The sequence below is a fragment of the Bradysia coprophila genome, unplaced genomic scaffold (assembly GCF_014529535.1).
Source record: "Bradysia coprophila strain Holo2 unplaced genomic scaffold, BU_Bcop_v1 contig_350, whole genome shotgun sequence".
Classification (NCBI taxonomy): domain Eukaryota; kingdom Metazoa; phylum Arthropoda; class Insecta; order Diptera; family Sciaridae; genus Bradysia; species Bradysia coprophila.
In genome coordinates this window covers 12,237,104-12,260,313 of record NW_023503608.1, presented here as the reverse complement: position 1 = coordinate 12,260,313, position 23,210 = coordinate 12,237,104, and the positions used below count along the sequence as shown (strand labels likewise).

Sequence of the window (23,210 nt, the reverse complement as noted above, 5' to 3'; positions counted from 1 at the left end):
GTTTCTGAAAGATTTTACTTAAAAATTAATTACAAAAAAAATATTTCCTCCGCATATCCTTAACCCACTCCATGAGTGTGTGTAACATCGCCGTGTCGAAAAACGTGCAAGTGTTTCGAAATGTCATGTCGATAAAACGGAACCCGACTCAGTACATCATTGGTACGATCCAACGAGAGTCGAGCGACACTCCAAAACTCAGCTGTACTACCAGTGATATTAGGATTAGTGGGCGATGAATTTAGTGTGTTGCTTACAATGTGATTCGGAATGTTTAATGATGTCGTACGGTAATGATGGTGTGTTATACTGCTGGCTAACTTCGTAGGTGTTGGCGTTCGGGATTCGACGGTTCCATTTGGATCCTGAAATGAAGAAAAATATATGTTATTCTCAATTGGGAGAAACAGAAAGAAAAATGTCTTTTCTAAGACAAAAAGTAATTTTTATGATTTGTAGGTCATCCAAATTTAGTTAATATTTTTCCGTATTTACATTGGTAATTCCGAAAATTGTTTCTTCAAATTTATATCGATCCAATAAATGATCTTTACCAGCCATCAATTTACTTTAATCAAACAATTATCACCCCTGTCACGAGCGTCAAAAAGCCACATAAATAAATGATTTTTAATCTTTCACTTACACAAACAATTTATCGAAATTGCTTTCAATCTTTGTACAAGGAACTGTATATAAAGATGTAGTCGACGATTTTACCCTCTTTTAGTCATTTACCTTCAATATTCATAGACCATGCATATCGGTCTCTTCCTGTCCCTAATATTTTAATATGTAAATAATTATCGTTCACAGAGCGAAAAGAAAACATCGAAAATATGTTAAACACGCACACTAATAAAATGTGTATAGTATACCGCATCCCTCTCTGCTCTGTCGCGTTTTCACTGTGAAAATGAAAAACCATCGAAAACGACTTGATATTGCGCGTAAACAATTTTTAAGTAAATATTTGGACATTCCATTATGTAATTGAAATTACAGTATCAAAAATTGAATTGAATTTAATCCGCTTTTGTGTAATGCGCCCATGTTATGTTTATAATAACCAATTCATTTCATTATGAATGAACTCCTTTTGTGTCGTTTTATTTTATTAATCATAATAATGATCATGTTGATAATGATGGTTTGATTGCACATACATATATGTATGCATGAATGATGAAACAGACTGGAGAGAGGGTGCTTCTGTTTGGTTTTAGTTCATCGTCTAGTTAGGTGTAGGTGGATGGTATACGCACTTTGAATTAACACAATTTTGTTTGCATTACAAAGTTTATATGAATTACGTAGGCATCCTTAATCGACGAGTGTATGTGGATTCCACATTGTGGAAGAGATTAAATTAATATGTTGGGTTTTGTTTGTGATGATATGACTTAAGTTGTTTACAACGTTGAGGTCTACTTTATATGTTTGATGTCGAACTACGCCTAAATTACGCCTAAATAATTAACCTTTCAAACGAAGGTATAAAATTATTATTTGCCTTTGGGATAATTTTACGTGGCTTTATATATAATTTCAGTTTTGGCCGGAAAATGACATGTGACGACGGGTAAAACTGTTAACAATCGTCAAAATTAATAGTCGACTGACTCTGGGTCAAATATGCATAAAATTGAAATAAAAGCTGTTAATTTGTTAAAAGAATCGTAACTGGCTTTTCACTGTTGTGATGGGATATTTTTGGCCAGATTATAAAAAGTGTAGATCTTGTTTTCAACTACTCTTTTCTTTATTTAACCTATAATGTGCCATAAGGGGCTTGAAATGTCAATTTAAAGAATATCTTGGCCAAAAATAAGTCACTAAGTCTTACAATTAATTAATGTTAAACAGAAGAGCGTATGAAAAGCGTCACAGCAAACATAAAGTGTGTCCACGATATTTTACCGGAATGATGGCGAAAATTTAAACAGCATATGTCATCGATAAGTCAACAGTGATAATAGCATCGAAGAGGAAGTACGTAGAAGGGTTACGCTTTGTAAGAGGACTTGCTACAGCCTTCAAAAATTCTTTCGATCAAAAACGTTTAATCGTAACCTTAAGTGTGAACTGTACATATCACTGGTACGACCAGTTGTAATGTATGGATCGGAAGCTTGGTGTATGACTGACAAGATGAGAAGCACTTTTAAGCGAAGAAGATTCAATAATGCTTTACAAGAGCTTAATACAGTCAAATACATATAAATCAATCGATTCGGTTACGTTTAAAGAATGGATGAGGAACGTGTGCCACTAAAACTGCAAAACTACACAAATACCGCAGACCAGGAAGACCTAAATCCAGATGCAGTTAAGTGGGATTTGAATGCACAAAGATTAAGCGATTTGAGAACGTTGGGCGGAATTGGTCCGACTGAAGAAATAAGCCTAAGGTAGATGAGACCAAAACCAACAGATGGCTGTCCTGCCCGCCTAAGTAAGTAAGTAAATATGTTATCGATAGAAGATAAAAATAAACGATAAATATTAGTTAATGTGGTCTTTATGAATATAGAAAAATGTACGTACTCTGTACATGAATGAATTTTCTTAATTAAAAAAAGTAAGTTAAAATAAATGAAGTAATAGATTTTGCATCAATTGAAAATGCTTTGATATAAGACTCGACAATTTTTCTAGTAATATGTTTCTCATCTGTAGAACATTAAAATAACCATGAAAGAAATTTAATTGGCATAACATTGACTTACACCGAATGCCACAACTGCCACGACACACCGTGCCACACTTTCTATCCAAGTAAAATCAAAACAAATCTGAAACATTATTTCGTGCAATGAATTGAATATAATGTTGTTTCTCTCTGGTGGCAACAATTGAAAATGGGGTGAATATTTGATTAGGTGCAGAGCCAATTTTGACTATACTCAGAGGGATTCGATTTGTAGTAATGATGTAATAGACGCTTACTTTTTTTATTATTATAAATTGTAAAATTGGATATATTTAGACAGACCAATTATAGTTTTACTTCAGGATTCTCTAGCTGAACAAAGTTCAGACTTCATTGTGCTTACATAACGTCAAGTGTTAGGAGGGTTAAATGTTGAAAAATGGTTTTTCGGTTTCTCCTGTACCAACGCCAACGAATAATTAATTTCACGTAAATCTCATTAATTAATCTTTGGTTGAGGAGACATAAAAATCTTCCAACAATAAATCTAAAAAGTTTACGTCTGGTTCCGCAAATAAAGACTCAAATTATATTTCAATCCAGTGAATGTAATCACAACAATAATTATCCACCGCAAGTAATTACGTAACGTATGAACAACGAATGTTAATGAGGACTTTAATTGGATTGGAATCGGCTGCGGCTTGTCGAATTAAATACATGAATTCTTTAATGTATCTGTTTTCACTGACCTGAAGTAGTCGAAAAACGTTTAAAAAAACTTTTAATTGATCTTTACAACTTTTACCTTTAACTTGTAATTGTTGGAAAGTATTTCGTATTAGTGTTCATAGGGTCTCATAGTAAGTATTGTCGATGTAAATTAATGCTAAAAACGTCAACCGAATAAGGATCTTCTTATAACAGCACTCAATGGATAAGATTGTATTTTTATTCTTTGCAAAGAAACGATTACAACAGTAATCAACCTTTACGGACGGTTTCGGCAACTACAAAAAGTTAATCCTAAAGCTATGGCTTATACAGTCTACTATATTAAGGTAAATGATGGAGAGTTGACCTAGTGGAAAAGGGATCTTAAGTTGTCCGTGTAAATTTGTATAAAGAAAAAATGATCGGTCAACTCACCATCCAATAAACCGCGAATTGTCTTATGACGTTTGCATGTAGGACAATCCACGATTTATTGAATTTATATGAAATCGGACAACTCACGGTTCACGTATTAACTCTGCATTTTTATAAATTAATTAACTTTGTTAAACGAAATCTTCAATAATTAATAAAATTTATGTTAATTAAGTAAACAAAAGATAAATCTTTAAAATAAAAGTGGTTCCATGTAACATAGTTCCAAAATCGATGAGAAATTCAAGTTCAAAGTTTGGTCTTGTCAATTTACGTCAACTCTCCATCATTTACCTTATAAACAAAATTCATGTTCAAACCATTAAAGTAACAAAATTTGCGTCAATTGAAAATTGTTAGATGGAATGAAGTAATAGACCAAAGCCGAGAGAAAAACACTGTAAACCTAGTACCAGAGCAGATGTTTTATTAGTCAATTGACCCTTATTTTACATGGAACTATTTTTTTATAAGAAATTTTGACTTTTGAGTCGCGTATGTCCTTTACAGAAATTCTGTTCTGGTGTTTGGTTCACAGTGCCGTTGAACAGACATCGTTTCCAATAATTTCAGATGAAGTTTGGAACCATAAAATACAAAAATAAACACATGAAAATCGTGATCTGTTATCATCAATTGATTTTTAATCATGTAAATTATATTTATAGAAACTGCAGATTAGTCGATTCGAAAGGAAGTTTTAACAGAGTCCCTCGAGGCTATACTGAATATATGACCCATGCAAGCTTATATTATATCAATTCCTGAGCTCAGCGATTATATTTTTCCAAACCAATTCGAAAACAAAAACAATGTGTTCACTACACCATAAAAATACCGCAAAATGAGCCGGACAACTGAGTTATCATATTTACCCCATGCATTCATTATTCAGTTATAAATCGGGCATTGATTTTGAATTCTAACAAAAAACCGACGAGTTTGTAATCGACAAAAAAAATCTACACGGACCGTATAACAACGAAGTGCTTTAACGAGTTAAAAATGATGGATTTTTGTTAATTAAAGTCATATTGAATGTGTACAATTAAAGTTTGTGTAGTTTTGGTGGCGAGTTTTTAAGAGCATTTTTTATTTATGTAATAATTGAATTGGACATTCAAGATAGGACACTGTGGAATAGAGTGCTACAGTAAATTGCGTGCTATGTGTATAAAAAAAATTGACATGTGTGCACATATGTGACTGATTTATTGTTGAAGATAAAGCAAGGCTTTTCCCATTTGTAAAAAAAAGGTAATATTGCAGCTCACATATAATACTGAATAGAATTTCAAGTGGTAAAATCATGTGGGTTTCGTACATTTTGAAAACATTGCCATTCTCGTGCTCATTACGTGTTACAATCAACCACGGGATTGCACAACTAACACACCCATCAGTCTCTTTCGTAATAGTTACCCATCATTAAATAGAACGAGAAAGGAGGTACGTTAAACAGCCACAAAGTAATTATATTTAAACTGACATTGTGCATGAACAGTGATACGATCGTTTACACTAATCAATTCGATTTCACTCACCCAATATTGTGGGTATAAAATACACGACTAATACTTTGCATTCATTCAAACCATCCAACCATGCAGCCATTCAAGTACCACATAACATTAGTAGCATACACACACCTCTACACTTCAATCAAAATCAATTGATTTCAATAATTAATTGATATGAAAGTGTTATCCAAACACTTTATTGAATGTTAGTCCTGCATTATGGTTTGAATATGGTTTAGTCGGAGTTAATGTATTTGGACACTATACTTCCGACACCTCGATGCCGTTATGTGCTTAATTTTGATTATTTAATAAATGCATTTCGATTGACCGTTGTCTTTGATTAATTATTTATATTTTCAAAGTGTAATTCAATAACGGAGTGTGTTTGATTTATGATTATTGTTGGAATTACTTCTCATGCTTCCGCTTTTTTGTTTCCACGCCGTTAGAATTTATTATGAAGGAAAATTTCTGTCATTGGAGCTTATCCCAAGAAGAGTTTCAACTAATTCTAATTTCTCTAAAATGTTGAAATGTCTTTTTCGATTGTGTCGAAATCTATTACATCCTTGTTTTGTGGTTGTTGTGAGATGATTTATTTTCAGTTTACTAAGCTAAGTTATTTTTCTCTTGAATCAGGCAAGTTTCCATGGTTCTGGATAAATAGATTAGAGCGAGGATTAGGGTAACTTTTGTTAGGAATAGTTGCCACTCCATGGGTGGAATTTGTTTCATTGTATGATACAAATTTGAGTTTATAAAAATGAATAAAGAAAGTTTTCTTATTGCATCCTTTAGCCTGTCACAATGACAATGACAAGCTCTGTGTAATCTGGTCCTTTTTATAGAAAAATTCATGTTAAGAAAATTGAAGTACAAGATTTGAAATCAACAGATTAAAAGTGATCGATAGAAGTAATAGACCCAATAATAATACTGGTCATATACTTGCCGTCTGTAACCAGTGGAGTCGACCAATATTTTTAGACCCGTACGAAGTACTGGGGTCTTATAGGTTTACGCATACGTTTGTAACACGTCGAATTGGACTCCCTGAGTAAGGGGAAACCTATTGTGGTTGTCTAGAGATGCCAAATCCGCGAAAAAAAAATGTCCGTCTGTCCGTCTGTCCGTCTGTCTGTCTGCACGATAACTTGAGTAAAACGCATCCGATTTTGAAAATTCTTTTTTTTTCCCGTTTGGTAATGTCAAAAGACAGGCTAAGTTCTAAAATGAGTGATTTTGGATCGACCCCTCCCGAGCTGTGGCCCAATAAGTGCTTTACGGTTTTTCGAAGATATCTCCGGACATTTAAACGTTAAACTTGTAAGTGATACGTCAAATAAAAGGTATTTACAATACCGATCGACAAAAAAAAAGTTTATGGAAATCGGATGACCGACTCGTGAGTTAGACCCCTTGGTGTGGAACAGGCACAGGGCGGCAAGCAGTTTTTGCTTGTAGGTCGGCCACATTTGAACATATTTCGTCTGTTTTAGCTTTATTAGATAGGTATTGACCGTACCAATCAGGGAAAAAAAAGTTTATGAAATTATGTTCTCCGGAGCGTGAGCTAGGTCTCTTGGAGTGAGCTCTTATCTGGCTACTCGGAAGTACAGTGAACGTGGTGTATTTTGACAATATCTCGAGTAAATTTTGACCGAATTTCATGAATTTTTTTTGTTTGAAAGGTATTAACGAATGTAAAGCGTCGGTACTATTTCCGGTCTCCTAACAAAATGGCTGCCGGCGGCCATATTGGATTTTAGTAAAATAGAAATATCTTGAGAAAAATGATACTTAGAGAGTTTCTGTTAACATGGAAATAATTTGTTATGTGTGTGGGGTTTCAGGGATTCCATATACGGACATCTATATATACCTATATACAGCTATATTGAGCTATATACAGGCATATAGAGCTATATAATAGCATATATTTATCTGTGAAATGTTTATTTATAGTGAAATATAGTTAAATATAGCGGTATATAGCTGTTTAAATAGGAATTTATGAAATTTGTCTTCGTACGGGGCTGTCTATATTGCCTCCGGCAATTTAGTTGTATATGATAACAAGGCAAAGAGTGGATAGTGTAAGTGATTTTAAAGGGAGAATAGTTTTTCAGCAGAGAAGAAAATGAAGTAAGAGAAATGAAGAGTTTCACATTAAAGGCTTTTGATACGAATAGGTGTTTCGTACGGGTCGGCGTTAGCTATGTTTTGATAGAAGACCGAAATTAAGATTAAGATGTGCCTCTTTTCGGACTCTTGAGGTTTTCATTTTTAGTGGGTCTATGAAGAAATATGTATAATGGCTAATTAGGAACAATTATTTTAAGACTAGGTTTATTTCAATTGTCTTCTGAGCAGCCCCGAGAATGGTATCGAGTTTTTGATCACTTCAGATTCAGATTCTAGCGTGCGGTAAAGTATACTTAACTCCACTGTTTGTAGCAGTGAAAGTGCACTTACGTCCCACATTCCCAATAGTACATTATTTACCAATCGAACAAATGCTGGAAATGTCACTTCTTGTGTGATATTTACCGATCGAAACGTAGCCGATCGAAAAGTCGAATTTAGTGAAATTTAGGGTCTAAATAAAATTTAGGGAAAATAAGAGAAATTCAAGGAATTTTAGTGAAATTTCGAGAAATGATGAACAATTTCCAAATATTTAGCATTAATACTCACTTGTTAAAACCACAAATTTACATACAAGTACGTAAAACTAAAGAAGAAGTTCACGGCGCCAAAACTTTACCTCAAGTTTACGAATAAAATACGTTATTTGGCAATGGGACAAATGATGAAAATGGCATCTTGCGTGTTTACCGACCTCGGATTCGCCTTGGATGGGTAAATTTCACACAATGAGTACCATTTCCATCGTATGTCCCATTGTTCAGTAATGTGCTCTTCCATTCTCCTCTAGAATAAGCTCTCGAATTGAAATCATTGACATCCGAACCGAATTAACGAAAATGCAGCAAAGGACAATAAATTGTCGAAATGTATAAATAAAATTTAGAGTTTTCTTTCTTTAGATATAACATCACTAAATTATGTACATTTTGTACAACCGTTTTGACTGGCGACAACGGTACAGCTTTGTGTAATGACATTTTTAAAGAGACTACACATTGCTTTTTTATTCATACATTCAATTAATATTAAATGAAACAATTTCAACGAGATCGTCTATTCAAATGAATCTGTACACATTACACAATGACTGCGATTCAGAATTAAATGAGACAACATCAAATTGCGATAGTAACAGATGATGGTAGCTGGATGTTGCTGTTTTTTTTTCCTTTAAAAAAAGTGGAGTTCTATGGAGTGAATGAAAATTTTTTAACAAGAAAAGCAAATCTTACTTTAGTATTTCATTCTTACTTGTCATCAAAAGGAGACGACACCCTAACACAACAACAACTAACACAAAAACAGACAAATTTAATCACAAAATAAAGCAATTGAATATCTAACCCTCACAAGTGATTATATTCGTTGGGTGGAAAATTCAAATTGGGTTGTGTAATTTGTTGAAAAATTATAAAAGAACGCCGTAGACGAAAAGAATGAATTACCGAAACTTGTTGGATAAGCCATAACTAAAGCTGATTGCTTTGTATATAATAAATATACGTCATATACGTGTATAGATAGGCATTACTGGCGGTACTTGAATAAAAAAAGAAATTCCTTATAATTATAATCGATCGTAAAATAGATTGAAGGCGGGTTGTATTGACGAGATGTTATTGGTCTTTAATAAAGAGATGATTTTTATGATGGATACTAATCATTAAATTTGGAAAATTTGGTTATCTTTCATTAATTAATAATTTTGCATCGTGAAAAGAATATTTAAAAATATAACTAAAACGAACTCACCTCCTTTTTAAAAGCTACACCATGCCAATCGTCTGATAAATCTACAAAACCCTCACTGCTACACTGCTCCAGTCCTTTACCTTTGCTACAAACATTTATTTCGTCTAGTTCATCAGCGTCTTCATCCTTATCACACTTAATCTCATTGCTTTCCTTTACCAGTTCGTTAACACTATTTTTATATTCGGTGCAATTGTCTTCTGTCGTCTCAATATCAACCATTTCGTCATCACTCGACACATTATCATGTTGATAATCACCGTCTGCCGTTAATTCACAGGACGAACGGTGATCGTCATCTGTTGGCGAATTTGACACAATTAATGCTGCAGTCGATGATTCATTCGATACACGGTTTACCGAATCAATACCGTTGCTGTTCGACACGTTACCACTTGTATTGCACTGAATGTTATTATTAACCACAGGTTTGAATGCAGAATTAGAATAAAATGGCATAGTTTTTGGCTCAATAGTGCCACGCGCACAAAGTCCATTTTCATTATTTGCAGCATTGTTACTTTGTTGATTGAATAATATTGACCCCGGCCGCTTTAACCATGGAATCGCATATGTAGGAAACTGAAAATTATTGTGTTTGTTCTGTGCATGCCACATGTAGTCCATCATAAAGGAACGAGAAAATGGTAATGGTATATCACCAGCACTAGGACTAGTTGACGTATTGCTGTTCGGATGTAGATTAACTGATGGTCGAATCGGGAATTGGTTCGTTGCTGCAACAACAGCGGCAGCCTGAATGATTGGTGGACTAATGGGTGACTCTTTGAGTCGTTTATTGTTTGGCGATGGCATACTGTGATGATTCGATCCGTGACTGTTGTGATGCGAACTTGATGGTGACGAATTCATTAATCTTTTCCTCGTTCCACCATTGAACATTGCTTTCACGTCTTCCCACGCATGTGTTATTTCATCGGGTGGGGCCCCACTGAGCTTCATGTGTCGTCTCCAGGAATTGAAATTGGCCGCATCCGGCTGCACATACTTATCTCCCGGACCAATTCGATGCGAATGGAAAATAAATTTATTTGGTGAAAAGAATAATCCGCAATAGGAACACTTTATGCATTTTGCTCTCGAAGAATTGTATCGGGCTGGTAGAAATGAGCCTCTGCAGCCCCACGCACATTCATGATGAACGCTAAATGCAAAATCATCTGGCAACCGAGGGGGCGCATTATCGCCTAGAAACGATTTACACAAACGTTCCGCCTCCCGTCGAGTTATCATACCGCATCGGCGTGAACTTACCGGCATTGCACCGGCTCGTCTCAAAATTTCTAATTGTACCGGTGTACACTGGACACATGTGATACCCAACGCCACACGTCGATTATGAATTTCATTGTAACTAAATTGCTTTAGTAGAGTATTCGATATTTGAGCTAAGCATAAACGTTCTTGAGATTCAATGAATAGGGACACGATTGGAATGCCATAAAGAAGTACGGTTGACACCTAAAATAAAGTGGAAAGGATTGGATTTACAAGTGAAAAAGCAGATGCCTTCTTCTCACACATTAACTTTCATACCTGGTTCGGTTTGGGATTGTTCAACGATGGAGACATCGGTGCTGTCGTACAATCTGGTTGTGGTAGTTTAGAGTCAACAGCCCGTTTCATTAAGTGAGGCGATATTGGTGATTTCCCTTCCATTTTCGAAAGACAACAAAATGATGTGCTCACTCAAACAAATAATATGCTTTTAAACGATCTGGCACATTCAGTATTCAGCACAACCCTTCATTCTTAATGTGTTTTCTATGTGTTGTTTTGATCTGAAAATAGAAAATAAACGAAAAAGTTTATAGATTTGTTTTGGTTGAGAAAATCTGATAGAATTGAGGAAAATGCCTATATTCTGTTCATCAAACGCATACGCAACCCTCGCCTATTTTTTGTTCAGCGGTAGAAGGTTTAAAGGATGTTTTACGGTGGTGAGAAAATAGCTGTTTTATCATGAAATCAGACTTTTTTATGTGAAGAGTAGTGTTTGTAACTTGGAAATGCAGGTGAAAGATGAGTTTCGGGTGAACAGCCGTGAAAATCAACTATACACTTTCTTTACTTACTACTTGAACAAGGAACTATTTCAGAGTTTCAAACAGTTTCAACAGATTAAAACGAAATCTTTTACCTCATAAGATTTAACATAATTTCCTTTATATAGCAGAACAGTATATTAATAGATGAAATACCTTCGGTCATTCTGTCTCAACTGGTTCGGTAATTCAGATATGTTTATGTGCAGTAAAACATAATAAAGACGCGAGCATGTTAACGTACGTCTACGCAGATTTTGTCTTAAACCATCGAACGGCAATTAAAGTAATATCATCAAGACTTTTCCCATCCATTTGGTTCATATCCAATATTTTGCCCTCGAAATTTAGGTAATTTTTTGTCGTAAACATCTCATCACGGCAGAGTAAAAGTAAAGGGTTACTTTTACTCTGCCGTGATCTCATACATTTCGTAAATTGAATTCAAAAGACGGCATCGTTGTACTTTGTTCTCCTCAGAGTCTTCATACGCTTAAATTTCATATTACCCTATTACAGACGCCAAGTTCATGGCCACTATTATTATCGGGTCTATTACTTCCATCTAGCCAATTATTTTTAATCTGTTGATTTCAAATCTTACTATATAAAGGACCATACCCAGAGCTTGTCATTATTTTTGTCTTCGTTGTCTATAACAGATGAGTAGCCATATGTGACACATTTAACTCAACGGGCTGGCCCTATGGGCGTTCGGGCGACTCCCGAAGGGTCTTTTGATTTTTGTATGGATAAACGGCAACGACGGTCCTTTTCAAAAATTTCTTCATACAACGCCCGAAGGGCTTTTTAAAGCCAGTCCGACACTGTCCACCTAAAAGTTAGCTTACATTCATACCTTTGCTGGGTAACAAGTTCTCATAAAATTCCTTTTAATATTTATCTTCCGGTAAACGGTGTTCAGATAACTTGAATTAACTCGAGCAAGAATTCAGGGAACTTTTGTTAAGCTCAGAATCAAAACGATGATAAATTCTAAGTTGAAACTTCGGTCGATCACACAAGACTCTAAATGACTCGTTACAAACTCAAACACAATACCCAGTTAATTCAAATTAAACCACACTTTCTAACTCATCTCAAATAAATGAAACAAAATTAAATGAGAATTAGGTGAAAGGAGATTAACAGGGATTATATTATGTAATGGCAACGAAATGAAACGAGAAAAGGTTTTCGCGAGAGTTCTCTTTTGAAAAATTATTTCCTAAATGAAGAGTTTTCAGTTTGTAATTAAATTGATGCGTTGTAATGAAAGGTGAATAATTATATTAAACAAAGGTGATGCTATTAATATGTTTAATTAATTAGTAATTACGTGCGGGAAATGTTTGAACTCATAATTAATTATTTTAGGATTATTTTCCCGATGCTAAGATGGTTTCGAATTTGAATGTTTGAATGTAAACTTTGACTTAGATACGTCACAATATGTATTTATGGTTCCAATATGAATATTAATTTTATGACAAACAGTTTCATGTGAGTATTGAGCAGTATGATAGGGATATTCACAAATTTTGCGTTTCACTTTAAGTTCATAAAATGTTGGTAGTTTTAATAAATCTGTTTAATCAATGGGTGCGACTGATGATTTTTGTGAATACGCACGGCTACTCAGTGATTAACCGTGATATATAGATAAAATCACGATTAATTGTGGTTTTGCGACGATTCCGGTCAAATGCTGCTTAATCACTGATTCGTCATCATGTTAATCACTGGTTAATCATGTTAATCACGTCAATAAAATATAGTGGTTTCCCTCTCGATACACATCGTGTGCCTAAAAAAACATTTATGCCACTCAGCATCATAATATGCAAAATTTGCAGACCTTAGATGCCTCTGTGGCATAAAACGTTGTATGCAACTCGATGCAAAGTACTTTATTAGGCCTAATAGAGCCTAATAAAGTACTTTGCATCTCGATTGTATAAATAACTATTATCATCGAGTTATATACAACGTTTTTCGCAATAAAGGCAACGGAAAGTCCTACTTTTCGTCACTTGTTGCGAAAAACATAAAATGATTCACCGGTTCGATGAGTTTTGAGTTCTTGACCATTTCAAAAGACCTTGAACGGCAACGGCATATGATTGTAGCAACAATTATAATAGGATATTCATTGTGGAATTTGTGTTAAAACAAATGAAGTAAAATATTTCAAATATAAGTTAAATCGTTGTGACAGATTCGATAATTATATTACCAATATGATTGAAATCCACAACAAAAAACTTTTTTTTGTTTTGTCGCAAAAGCGAAATAAGATCAAAACAAGAAAATCTGTAATGAATTCGTCCTACAACCGGCAGGCGTCTATCGACGTCTTCATAAATCTGCTACGTATTTTGTTTGAAGTACAGTTAACCCCAAATAAATTTGTGAAGCAATCTTCTTCAGAACAGCCGGTCCACAAAAGGCGTGATAGTCATACTAGTCAAACCGTTAAATATGTTATGAGTGGACCAGCTGAAAAACATCTAATTGTGGCGGATTGATTAGGGCTAACTGTATTGCGCAAATGATTCATACGAATACTTTCCGAAAAGATATTTGGTCCTCCTGATCGGCTGACTAGGTGTTTCCAAAAAAAAAAAAATGGGACAATACCTATAAACAGTCGCTCAAAAGACTACGAAGGCTTTTTCCGTTCGTACATTCAAAATAAATTAAATCGAACCTTCACACCATTAAACAAAATCCAAACGAACCCATTTCGGTTTGTATAAAAAACCAATTGAAAAGAATTTTCGCTCAACTGTTTCCAAAAACATTTTGAATTAATTTCATACAAAACTGAACATATTTTATGTAACAGAATTTCGGTGTAACTATATTATGGTTCTATATAACACGATAGCATACACCGCGTACATTCAAAACATATAAATTAATTAAGTCATTTACTGGCACGAGTAATTGAATTTTGTGTAGCGGTTGGTTCATTTAGAGCAGCAAACATCGAATTTTCCACAATTTTAATGGGGGAGTTTCTATGTCGATGTATACAGCAGTGCTGTATTACAGCACATAATTGATAAAATATTACAGGCAATATAAGACAATAACATTTTGGTGTATTTGTGTATATTATATGTTGTGCCGTAACTGAAATACTATACTGTATCTTATTGATGTTCTTAAGACTGAAGTTCATCATTAAGCTTTTACATTGAACTTACGTTTAAGGATAATGGTCCTTACATTTTCAGCATATCGCATTGAAGTGGTAATGAGTATATATTTTGCTAGTATAGCAAAAATGAAGGTTAACGGTGTAAAGTATTTGCAAATGCAATTCAAATATTCAGGGACACTATATGTAAACTTTAAAAAATATAATTAGGAGTACTATCCATTAGGTCATATATATTTATAGTTATAATTGTATTCATTTCTAGAAGCTGTGTGTATATTTGAGGTATACAATCGTACGGATCCCATATGATTTATATGAACGACTATTATCTTTACGCAAAGTATACATTTATTTCAGCCCAACAGGCTGAAAACAACGTTTTTTGTTTGGAAAACTTCTTGGATTTCAGATCTTTTACTTCTAAAATAATGTGGGCGTCTGGCTTGTCCAGCGGTTTCTAGGCATTTTCAACACGCGGAAAAGAAGAAAGACCGCCGGCCAAGACTGCCACGCATATTACTATTACGTGCTTCACATACGTAAATGCGTCATTGCGGTTGTGTCATGATACTGAAAATCGTTGATTAGCCCTTGTTCTCGGGTCGGGCGACAGACCTGCCACTAGTCAAAGCATCAAATTTCCAATCTAGCCCAGTAAGAATATCAAATTTAATCTTGCCACTAGCCAAGTAAAAAATTTCCAAGCGAGACGTCACACAGTATTTTTAAAATTGGCACAACGACAGACGTAAAGGCTAAAAGTATTTTTACAGCTGATGTCGATAACATAGCGACGATAAGTATTAAATGAACAAAGAAGAGGGTGGTCCTCTTGTTGACATTAAAAAGGTATCCCACAGCACTGATAGTCGACTTTCGACAGGAACAAAATACGTAATATGTAGAGTTCTAGCAATGGTCGCAATCTGTCGAAAACGCTTAGATGAAATCAATGATTAAGTAGCCTAACGATGCGCTTGATGTCTTGAATAGTTAGAGAGATTTCAGGCAGAAATAGTATTTTCGATTTATTTAATTACACTCCGAACCGATACTTGCACTTCGATTAATACAATTTCATTACATGATTAATGGACAAACTAGAAACTCTGTGCGTGATTACCAACGTTAATAATTGATTTGAGTGAAAAAAAAGTTTGTACATTCCGTTGCTAGATTCATTGAGACCTTTAGCAACACACTCGAAGCACTTATGCTTGAAGTGCGTTACCTGTTGCCTGGATTCAAATGATTTCTTGTTTTTAACTATTAGCTTATAACAGAATTTCCGAAAATATTAAAACAAATTCTTAGAATTGTCAAAACGAACAAGCTAGGACAATTAGTACATTACTAACAATGGTATTTCTTGTGTAATTTGTGGAGTTTTGGCTCCGTGAAGTAAAGTTAGCTTTACGTCACGTTTTTGAATAAAATAACTTATGGTCTCAAGCTGAAATGTTCTTTTATATGATGAATAAACAACAGGAGCAACGTAATATCGTGATAGTGTTTGTAGTTTCCAAAAGGTTAAACTTTTACGGACGGCAATCACATCAACAATATGTTTACCGAATCTATTACACTCCTTTTGATCAAAGTATTTGCGATGTATTGAAACAGAATCTTTCACTTCATTAATTTTAACTATAAAACTCCGAAATATACAGAGATCATTTTTTATTTTGTCGGAACTTCGCCTCCTTGAGGGTAAAAATTCTTAAAAAAATTGGAAACAAATGGAATATTTCGCTTTTTATATTTAAGTTTTAGTTTTGCGACTCACACCAAACGAGGAAAATGGTTGAAGTTAATTGCGGCTTGTCAACTTTCGGCACCCTGGACTTTACTTAAATCGTAATAAATTTCGAAAAATCTAGAATTCCGTTTTGGATTTTTAGAAATTTATTTGGAGGCATTCCTCGACGATTTAAGTAAAGTCCAGGGTGCCGAAAGTTGACAAGCCGCAATTAACTTCAACGTAAAGAAATTCCAATTTTTTTAAATTATACAATTATTAAATTTTCAAGTGGGTTGGCCTGTAGAGGCGCCACATTTTTTTCATAGTACTTCATTCTTTGCGGCTTATTTTCATGTGAACCAACTTCACATTTGTCATTACGAAACAAATGTCACCATATGAAGTTGGTTCACATGAAAATAAGCGCACACCCTGTGCCTTAACCAACTTTGAATGGAAGTGTCGCACCACATCGGATTTTTTTTTGCTAATTCAATAGGGGGAGGTAGTCTGGTTACAAAAATAGCAATAATAAGAAAAACGACTGGGAGATTTTTTTTTGCGACCACTTTGAAGTCATTTTTCCATACATTTTCATGTATTTTATGAAAATGACAAAAATGTTTTTTTCGCCAAAATACGCATTCACAATTTTTATCATTAAAAAACATTATTTTTAGCAAAAAATTCTTCTACAGTATGCCTCTAAACACTGAGATTTCGTTTATACACCCAATTTATTTTTCATGTCCAGCAGAATTTGATATATCCAAATAGCTGTATAAACGAAATCTCAATGTTTAGATGCATACTGTAGAAGAATTTTTTGCTAAAAATAATGTTTTTTAATGATAAAAATTGTGAATGCGTATTTTGGCGAAAAAAACATTTTTGTCATTTTCATAAAATACATGAAAATGTATGGAAAAATGACTTCAAAGTGGTCGCAAAAAAAAATCTCCCAGCCGTTTTTCTTATTATTGCTATTTTTGTAACCAGTCTACCTCCCCCTATTGAATTAGCAAAAAAAATCCGATGTGGTGCGACACTTCCATTTAAAGTTGGTTAAGGCACACCGTGCGCAGTGACTACAGTAACTTTATGGCAGAATGTCAAGCAGAATGTACTAAAATATGGGAAAACTCTATTAATTTTCTTCTTAGTTTCTAAACATAATTCTCCTATTGAAAAAAAAGAAATGTGTGAACTGTTTTGTCTCCGTTTTGCAATAACTTGTCTTCGAAACTCAAAAAACTTAAGAAGTAGCAATTCTGTGAAGTAAAAGGGATACTTCTAACGTCCGTTATACACTATGGAAATAAGGGTGGGTCGATTTTGGCACCTTGAAAATCAGCATTTTTGGTTTTTCATTTCTAACTTGAGTAACACGCGGCGGTTTAAACAATTTTTCGGAGTACAGTAAGCGTTGCAGCCGCCTTTCCTATTTTTCACACGTAAGAAGCAAATATTATCCACTTAAAATTCATTGGCCTCAAACTCAAAGTACTAAGTAAATGTGAATGGCCCTAGGCTCGTATGAAATATACATTTACATTGACTAATCATGTTAAGCACAGTATGTCTGGAGTTCTAAATTTTTCTATTTTGACGAGTGGAAATATCGCCATTTTCTTCGGGTCGGGCTATACTATCCCAACTCGTCAGAATAAAAATTTAGAATCGCGCACGTAATGTACTATTAACCTGTTACAGGCGACAAGCATATGATCAGTATTATTATCGGATCAATTACTTCCATTGATCAAAGTATTTTTAATTGATTGATTTAAAATCTTGTACTTCATTTTTTGAAACATGCAGTTTAGTATATAAAGGACCATATTACCAAGAGCTTGTCATTATTTTTGTCGTCGTTATCGATAACCGATTCCCATTCACTTGGAATTGCCAAAAGTGCGAACGAAACATGGTGAGTGAATATGAATAAGCACACTGTGAATAAATTAGTGATTTGCGAAGGTAGTCACATAATTCTTTAACAAGATAATCTGTTGGCTCTATCAGACACAAAATCTTTAATCATTATAATTTTTGTTTCCAAATTAACTTTTTAGAAACGGCCAGCATCCCGCAATATGTAATATGTTACAAAGTAATTGATACAACATCTTTTACTTCATTTGTTTTACCATACATATGAGACAAAACTCGCTCATTTTTGTCATCGTTGTCGATAACAGATGTATAGCCTTTTCTAAAAGTTTAATTAAGAAATTAGAATTTATCATCACCTTTACTAATCGGTTTGTCAATATATAATCCTCTGGCTAATTAACAGTTTGTCTTTCGAATTTCACTTTCTCTTTGTTCAACTGTACATCGTATCCATTTTCTCTATTTATCAATAATCTTTGTTGCATAAATGTATCCAATAATAAACACTTCAATCCAAAAGAAAGCGATAATTCACAGTCACTTCTTATTCTTCAGATGTACGCACTGATTGTTTTATACATGAAAATACATTTACATTCACTGAAGTTTTCATTCACGCATGTCAACGAAGAGCAAAAACATTTTTATTTTCGATTCGATCAAATATGACCATTAAAACCATTACATTTTTCCACAATGAAACAAACATCTATGTCGAAATCCACTCAAAACAAATCCGTCGGAAGGATATTTTACAACTGAGACTCAGTATTAATCGAATCAGTTTCACCACCAAAAAGTGCCGGATAATACCCAACCCTTCAATTATATGAAGAACAAAAAACTGCCACTCAAAGTATATGGGATTCTGCTGTAACTAAATGTCGGGCGTGTACATGCGTAGTCTGTTCACTAATGTTAGTACCCTCCCCAATAAGTAACGATTCGGTTAATATATTCAACGGACCAATAGCTGTTTCGTTCTGTGACTGAACGAATGGGGTGATTTTCATCATGGTATACATACTGTTGATAGTGGTGAGGTTGAAAGTATTGGTTCGGTTGACGCCTCCATGCCTCGATTTCCTTTACTTTTACAGTTGTAAATAAGACAAATGACAAAAATACCCTCAATGAAGATTATTAGTATGGAAAGGGTATACTGTAGTCGGGGATGGGTCGTTTGCATATTTACTACGATTCATATTGTTGTATTGTATTGAACGATGGAATTGTATTGTTTTGAAGGAGTGAAACATAAACATTAAAGGAAAATGAGAATTACCCCAAGCAGAAAGCGGTATGGGGACTCTCTGTTCTCAATTTTCTTTAATAAAATTAAAACAAAACTCCGAATATTATCGTCGACCATATAAGCAAACAACGAATATACCAGTTAAATTTTGAGAATTGAATTGATGAAAACAGGGGAACAATAGTGGTTGGTTTTGGATTGTGTTTAAAAATTTATGTAGAAAATATGGCAAAATGTCGCTACAATATGCAATACTATAATACAATTCGATGAAAAATGTTTTGGTAGAAGAATCGATTTCTTATGTGTAACTGGGAACGCTTCGATATATGAGAAATATAGAAAAATGAGAACAGATCCATGAGCTTGGGCGGAGAGACCTGAATCAAACCCAATTTTTTAAATCATAAGACTCAAAATTAAGTTTAGCAAAATGTCAATTTATCCTTTTACAAAAAGCACTAGAAGTGTCACAGGTATTCTAAATCTGTGATAATTGCTGAATCTGTTTCTTCTTTTAATACAAAAACTTTCGCCAGATTAATACCAAATCTTTGACTAAATCTTTTACTTCATTAGATTTTCGTAGCTTCTTTGAATCGTTAAAATTGCGAATTGAAGCTACGCAGGCTAATTTTTCCTTTTTTGACTTATTCTTTTTGTTAACGTTTGCTTTAATGTTTTTTTTATGTAATAATTAGAGAAAGGAAACTGTGACCTTTATATTTTTTTCTTGAAATAAATGGATAATAATAATAATAATTAACAAGGGGTATGCTACATAAGACCATATTGGCCAGATATCTCATGTTGTATACCCATGTTGTTGATTTGATGTATTGAAAGGTTGAGTGGACAATTTCATGTATTACAAATTTAAATGTTGTTCTGCATAAGTTCGCTTGTAGACTGCATAAATATAGTAATACACTTTCCAGTTATTTATGTAGAAAATACCCAGAAATTACCATATTAAAACCCATTCCGATTTATTACAATAAAATAATTGAAATAACTTCCACATGGCATGACAATTTAATCAAAAATTATTATTGCTGTTCCGAGTTATATTGTCTTCCCCGCCTTTTTTTGCTATGCATACACTTTTTCCTTTTTTTGTATGTTTCGTATTTTTATACACAACGTTCGTTTGCTGTTTATTTTACCATAATCACATGAAAATTTTACCACCCAAAATTCTCGTATTATTGTGTTTATTCGTAGTGTTAAAATTCAATTAGGTGCTTCGGTGTATATACATCGAGGGATACAACATTATCATCACGATTTTTGATGAAATTATTTATCGAATTATTATTAATAGTTTTATTATGTTAAATTCGTTATTTTATTATCCTCATTGTATTGTTATTACAAATGAAAAACGAGGGACACAACATATTTATTACCAATTTTTATTATGGCAAACTAGATAATAGACGTCGGTGTTGCAATAGCTAGTTATTTAAATTAGCTTTTTCATGCATCAATTTCGGTCTGTGGACGTTTCAAGCCTGATCTGACCGCAATTTATTATTGTGCACGCATCTGTTTTACTTCTTTATTAAATACAAAAATGTTAATTTTGTAATAATGACCATGACCAAGTGTGAATAAGAAGTTGTTGTTTAGTACACTGGTAGAGTAGGTACACGATAAGAATTCGAGCTTAGCTAAATCTGACCTGGACCTGAACTTTCAATTGCTCGTTTCAATTGTAAAACTTTCGGGATGCTTGATCTGACCTGAAAATTTTTAGATTCAGGTAATCTACTATCACTTAATGTGTTCAATGTTAGTACATTTTGTTACCGGTAAATATGTCGAGTGTTAATAACTCGAGTCTATATGATGTAAAAAGAGTGTTTGAGTAATATACAAGGTACTATGCGTGTCATACTTACTAGAAACATATATTGCATTGGCGTGAATATATCAACATTAATAGTACATTATGTCCGAGGTTCCAAAGAATCATAAAACTTACTGGCATATTTCTGGCCAAGACATTCTTTAAATCGATTTTTCACCATGAAGCCATGATGGCTCATTTTTGGCCAAATGGAGCAAAATGTAGATTTAGATTTAGAATATAGATTTCTATGATGGCCAAAAATGAGCCATTATGGCTTCATGGTGAAAAATCGATTTAAAGAATGTCTTGGTCGGAAATATGTCAGTAAGTTTTATATTGACGAGTGGGAACGTTATAGCCCGACACGAAGGGGAGGGCTGTATTCCGACTCGTCAAAATAAAAATTTGGAACCTCGAACATACAGAGCTTTACGTAAGTGCAGTTTATCAGGGAACTATACCGAATATTAATTCTACCATAGTGTGCGATATGCGTGACGTCATTTAACTAGCGGTGATAAGTCCTAAATTCACGCCGTAAGTGTGCCTAAAATTTGAATTTTGAGTGAACGATTCGATGAAAACGTGAACCGAAAAATACATTTCAACGCTTCATTGTATGAAAATGACGCTACATTAGAAAGACCTCCGCACTTTCCATTTTGAATTTCGACCGCACTTAAGGCGTGAATTATTTTGGTCCCCGCAGTGGTATTATACCTACATAGGCCCCTTATCGAGTAGGCCCCTTATTTTAAATCTATTCTTGTGCCTGTTTTGGAGTGCGTTGATATAAGTCCTTCATACGACCACTTCAAGCCTGTGTGGTACTCTAAATATGGTACTGAAATTTGACAGTGTATCACACACATGTAAAACATCGTATAAAACCATTTCATATAAAATAGTACTCTATTTGGCAGCTGTCGACTGATCACTTTTGCTTGAAGTGCATTGGCCGTATTTACACAGTATGCTCGATTTACCAATGAAAGTATAAACCAGGTATGGTCTGGCATGGTCTACAAAGTTTGACATTCGACCATACCTTGTGTTGACGTTCATTGCGATTTACTCGATACGAAAAACGTTTGTTGCTATCAGGATAAAATGTCTACTGAAAGCCCTGGCTTATATATTGTTTCTGACATTTATAAATCTTCATCAGACTCCATCATTGTATGCAATAAAGCTTTAGATGTTTCCAATTCACGTCGTAAGTGTGCCTAAAATTTGAATTTCAAGTGAACGATTCGATGAAAAAGTGAACCGAAAAATACATTTCAACGCTTCCTTGTATGAAAATGACGCTGCGTTGGAAAGTATTACGCACTGTCCATTTTGAATTTCGACCGCACTTACGGTGTCAATAAGCATAACATCGATGGTGTACTGTTTTCTGAAACTTGGCTAAATACTAACGAATAATTAAGCTCTCCCAACGCACTTCAAGCAAGAGTGGCACTAGGGTACTCTAAATAGAAAAAACATCTTGAAAACATTTGTCGTACGAAATAGTACTCTATTTGGCAGCTGTCACTCGAAGCACTTTCGCTTGAAGTGCGTTGGCTCTCCACAACTTACCCAACCAATACTGCTGATTGTAAACCAGTAAGTTCATATACAAACTTAAGAATGGTCAACTACCGCGATACCTCAGCGATATGGTGACGTACAACTGTGATATACACATGTACCCTACGAGATCAAAAAATGACTTCAGGGTAGCATGCAGGACGAGGGAAAAAACTTGGAATTCAGTGTTTCATAAGGGATTGGTGCAGTTTAATTCGTTACCTGGACATATAAAGAATGAGAAGAGTGAACAGACGTTTAAAAATAATTTGAGACAATTTTTGAAAGTAAATTTTTGAGTTTTGTGTACTGTCTCAATATGTGTTCTATGTAAATTTGTGATTTTAATAGCTTTTGCTAAATAAATGAATAATCTAACCATTATGGTTCGTAAAGTTCGAGAGTATAGTGATTTCGTAGACTTT

General features: G+C 34.2%; 1 protein-coding gene across 1 annotated transcript; it reads right to left on the bottom strand.

Annotated features, from left to right (window-relative positions):
• Positions 1–40: 40 nt before the first annotated feature.
• On the bottom strand, positions 41–18,591 carry LOC119081057 (type-2 histone deacetylase 1). The gene is made up of 4 exons (XM_037189772.1): positions 18,457–18,591; positions 10,786–11,030; positions 9,229–10,710; positions 41–365 (listed from the first exon to the last, which is right to left on the bottom strand). The coding sequence occupies exons 2-4, from the start codon at positions 10,906–10,908 to the stop codon at positions 60–62; spliced, it is 1,911 nt and encodes a 636-aa protein (XP_037045667.1). The 5' UTR covers positions 10,909–11,030; positions 18,457–18,591; the 3' UTR covers positions 41–59.
• Positions 18,592–23,210: the final 4,619 nt, after the last annotated feature.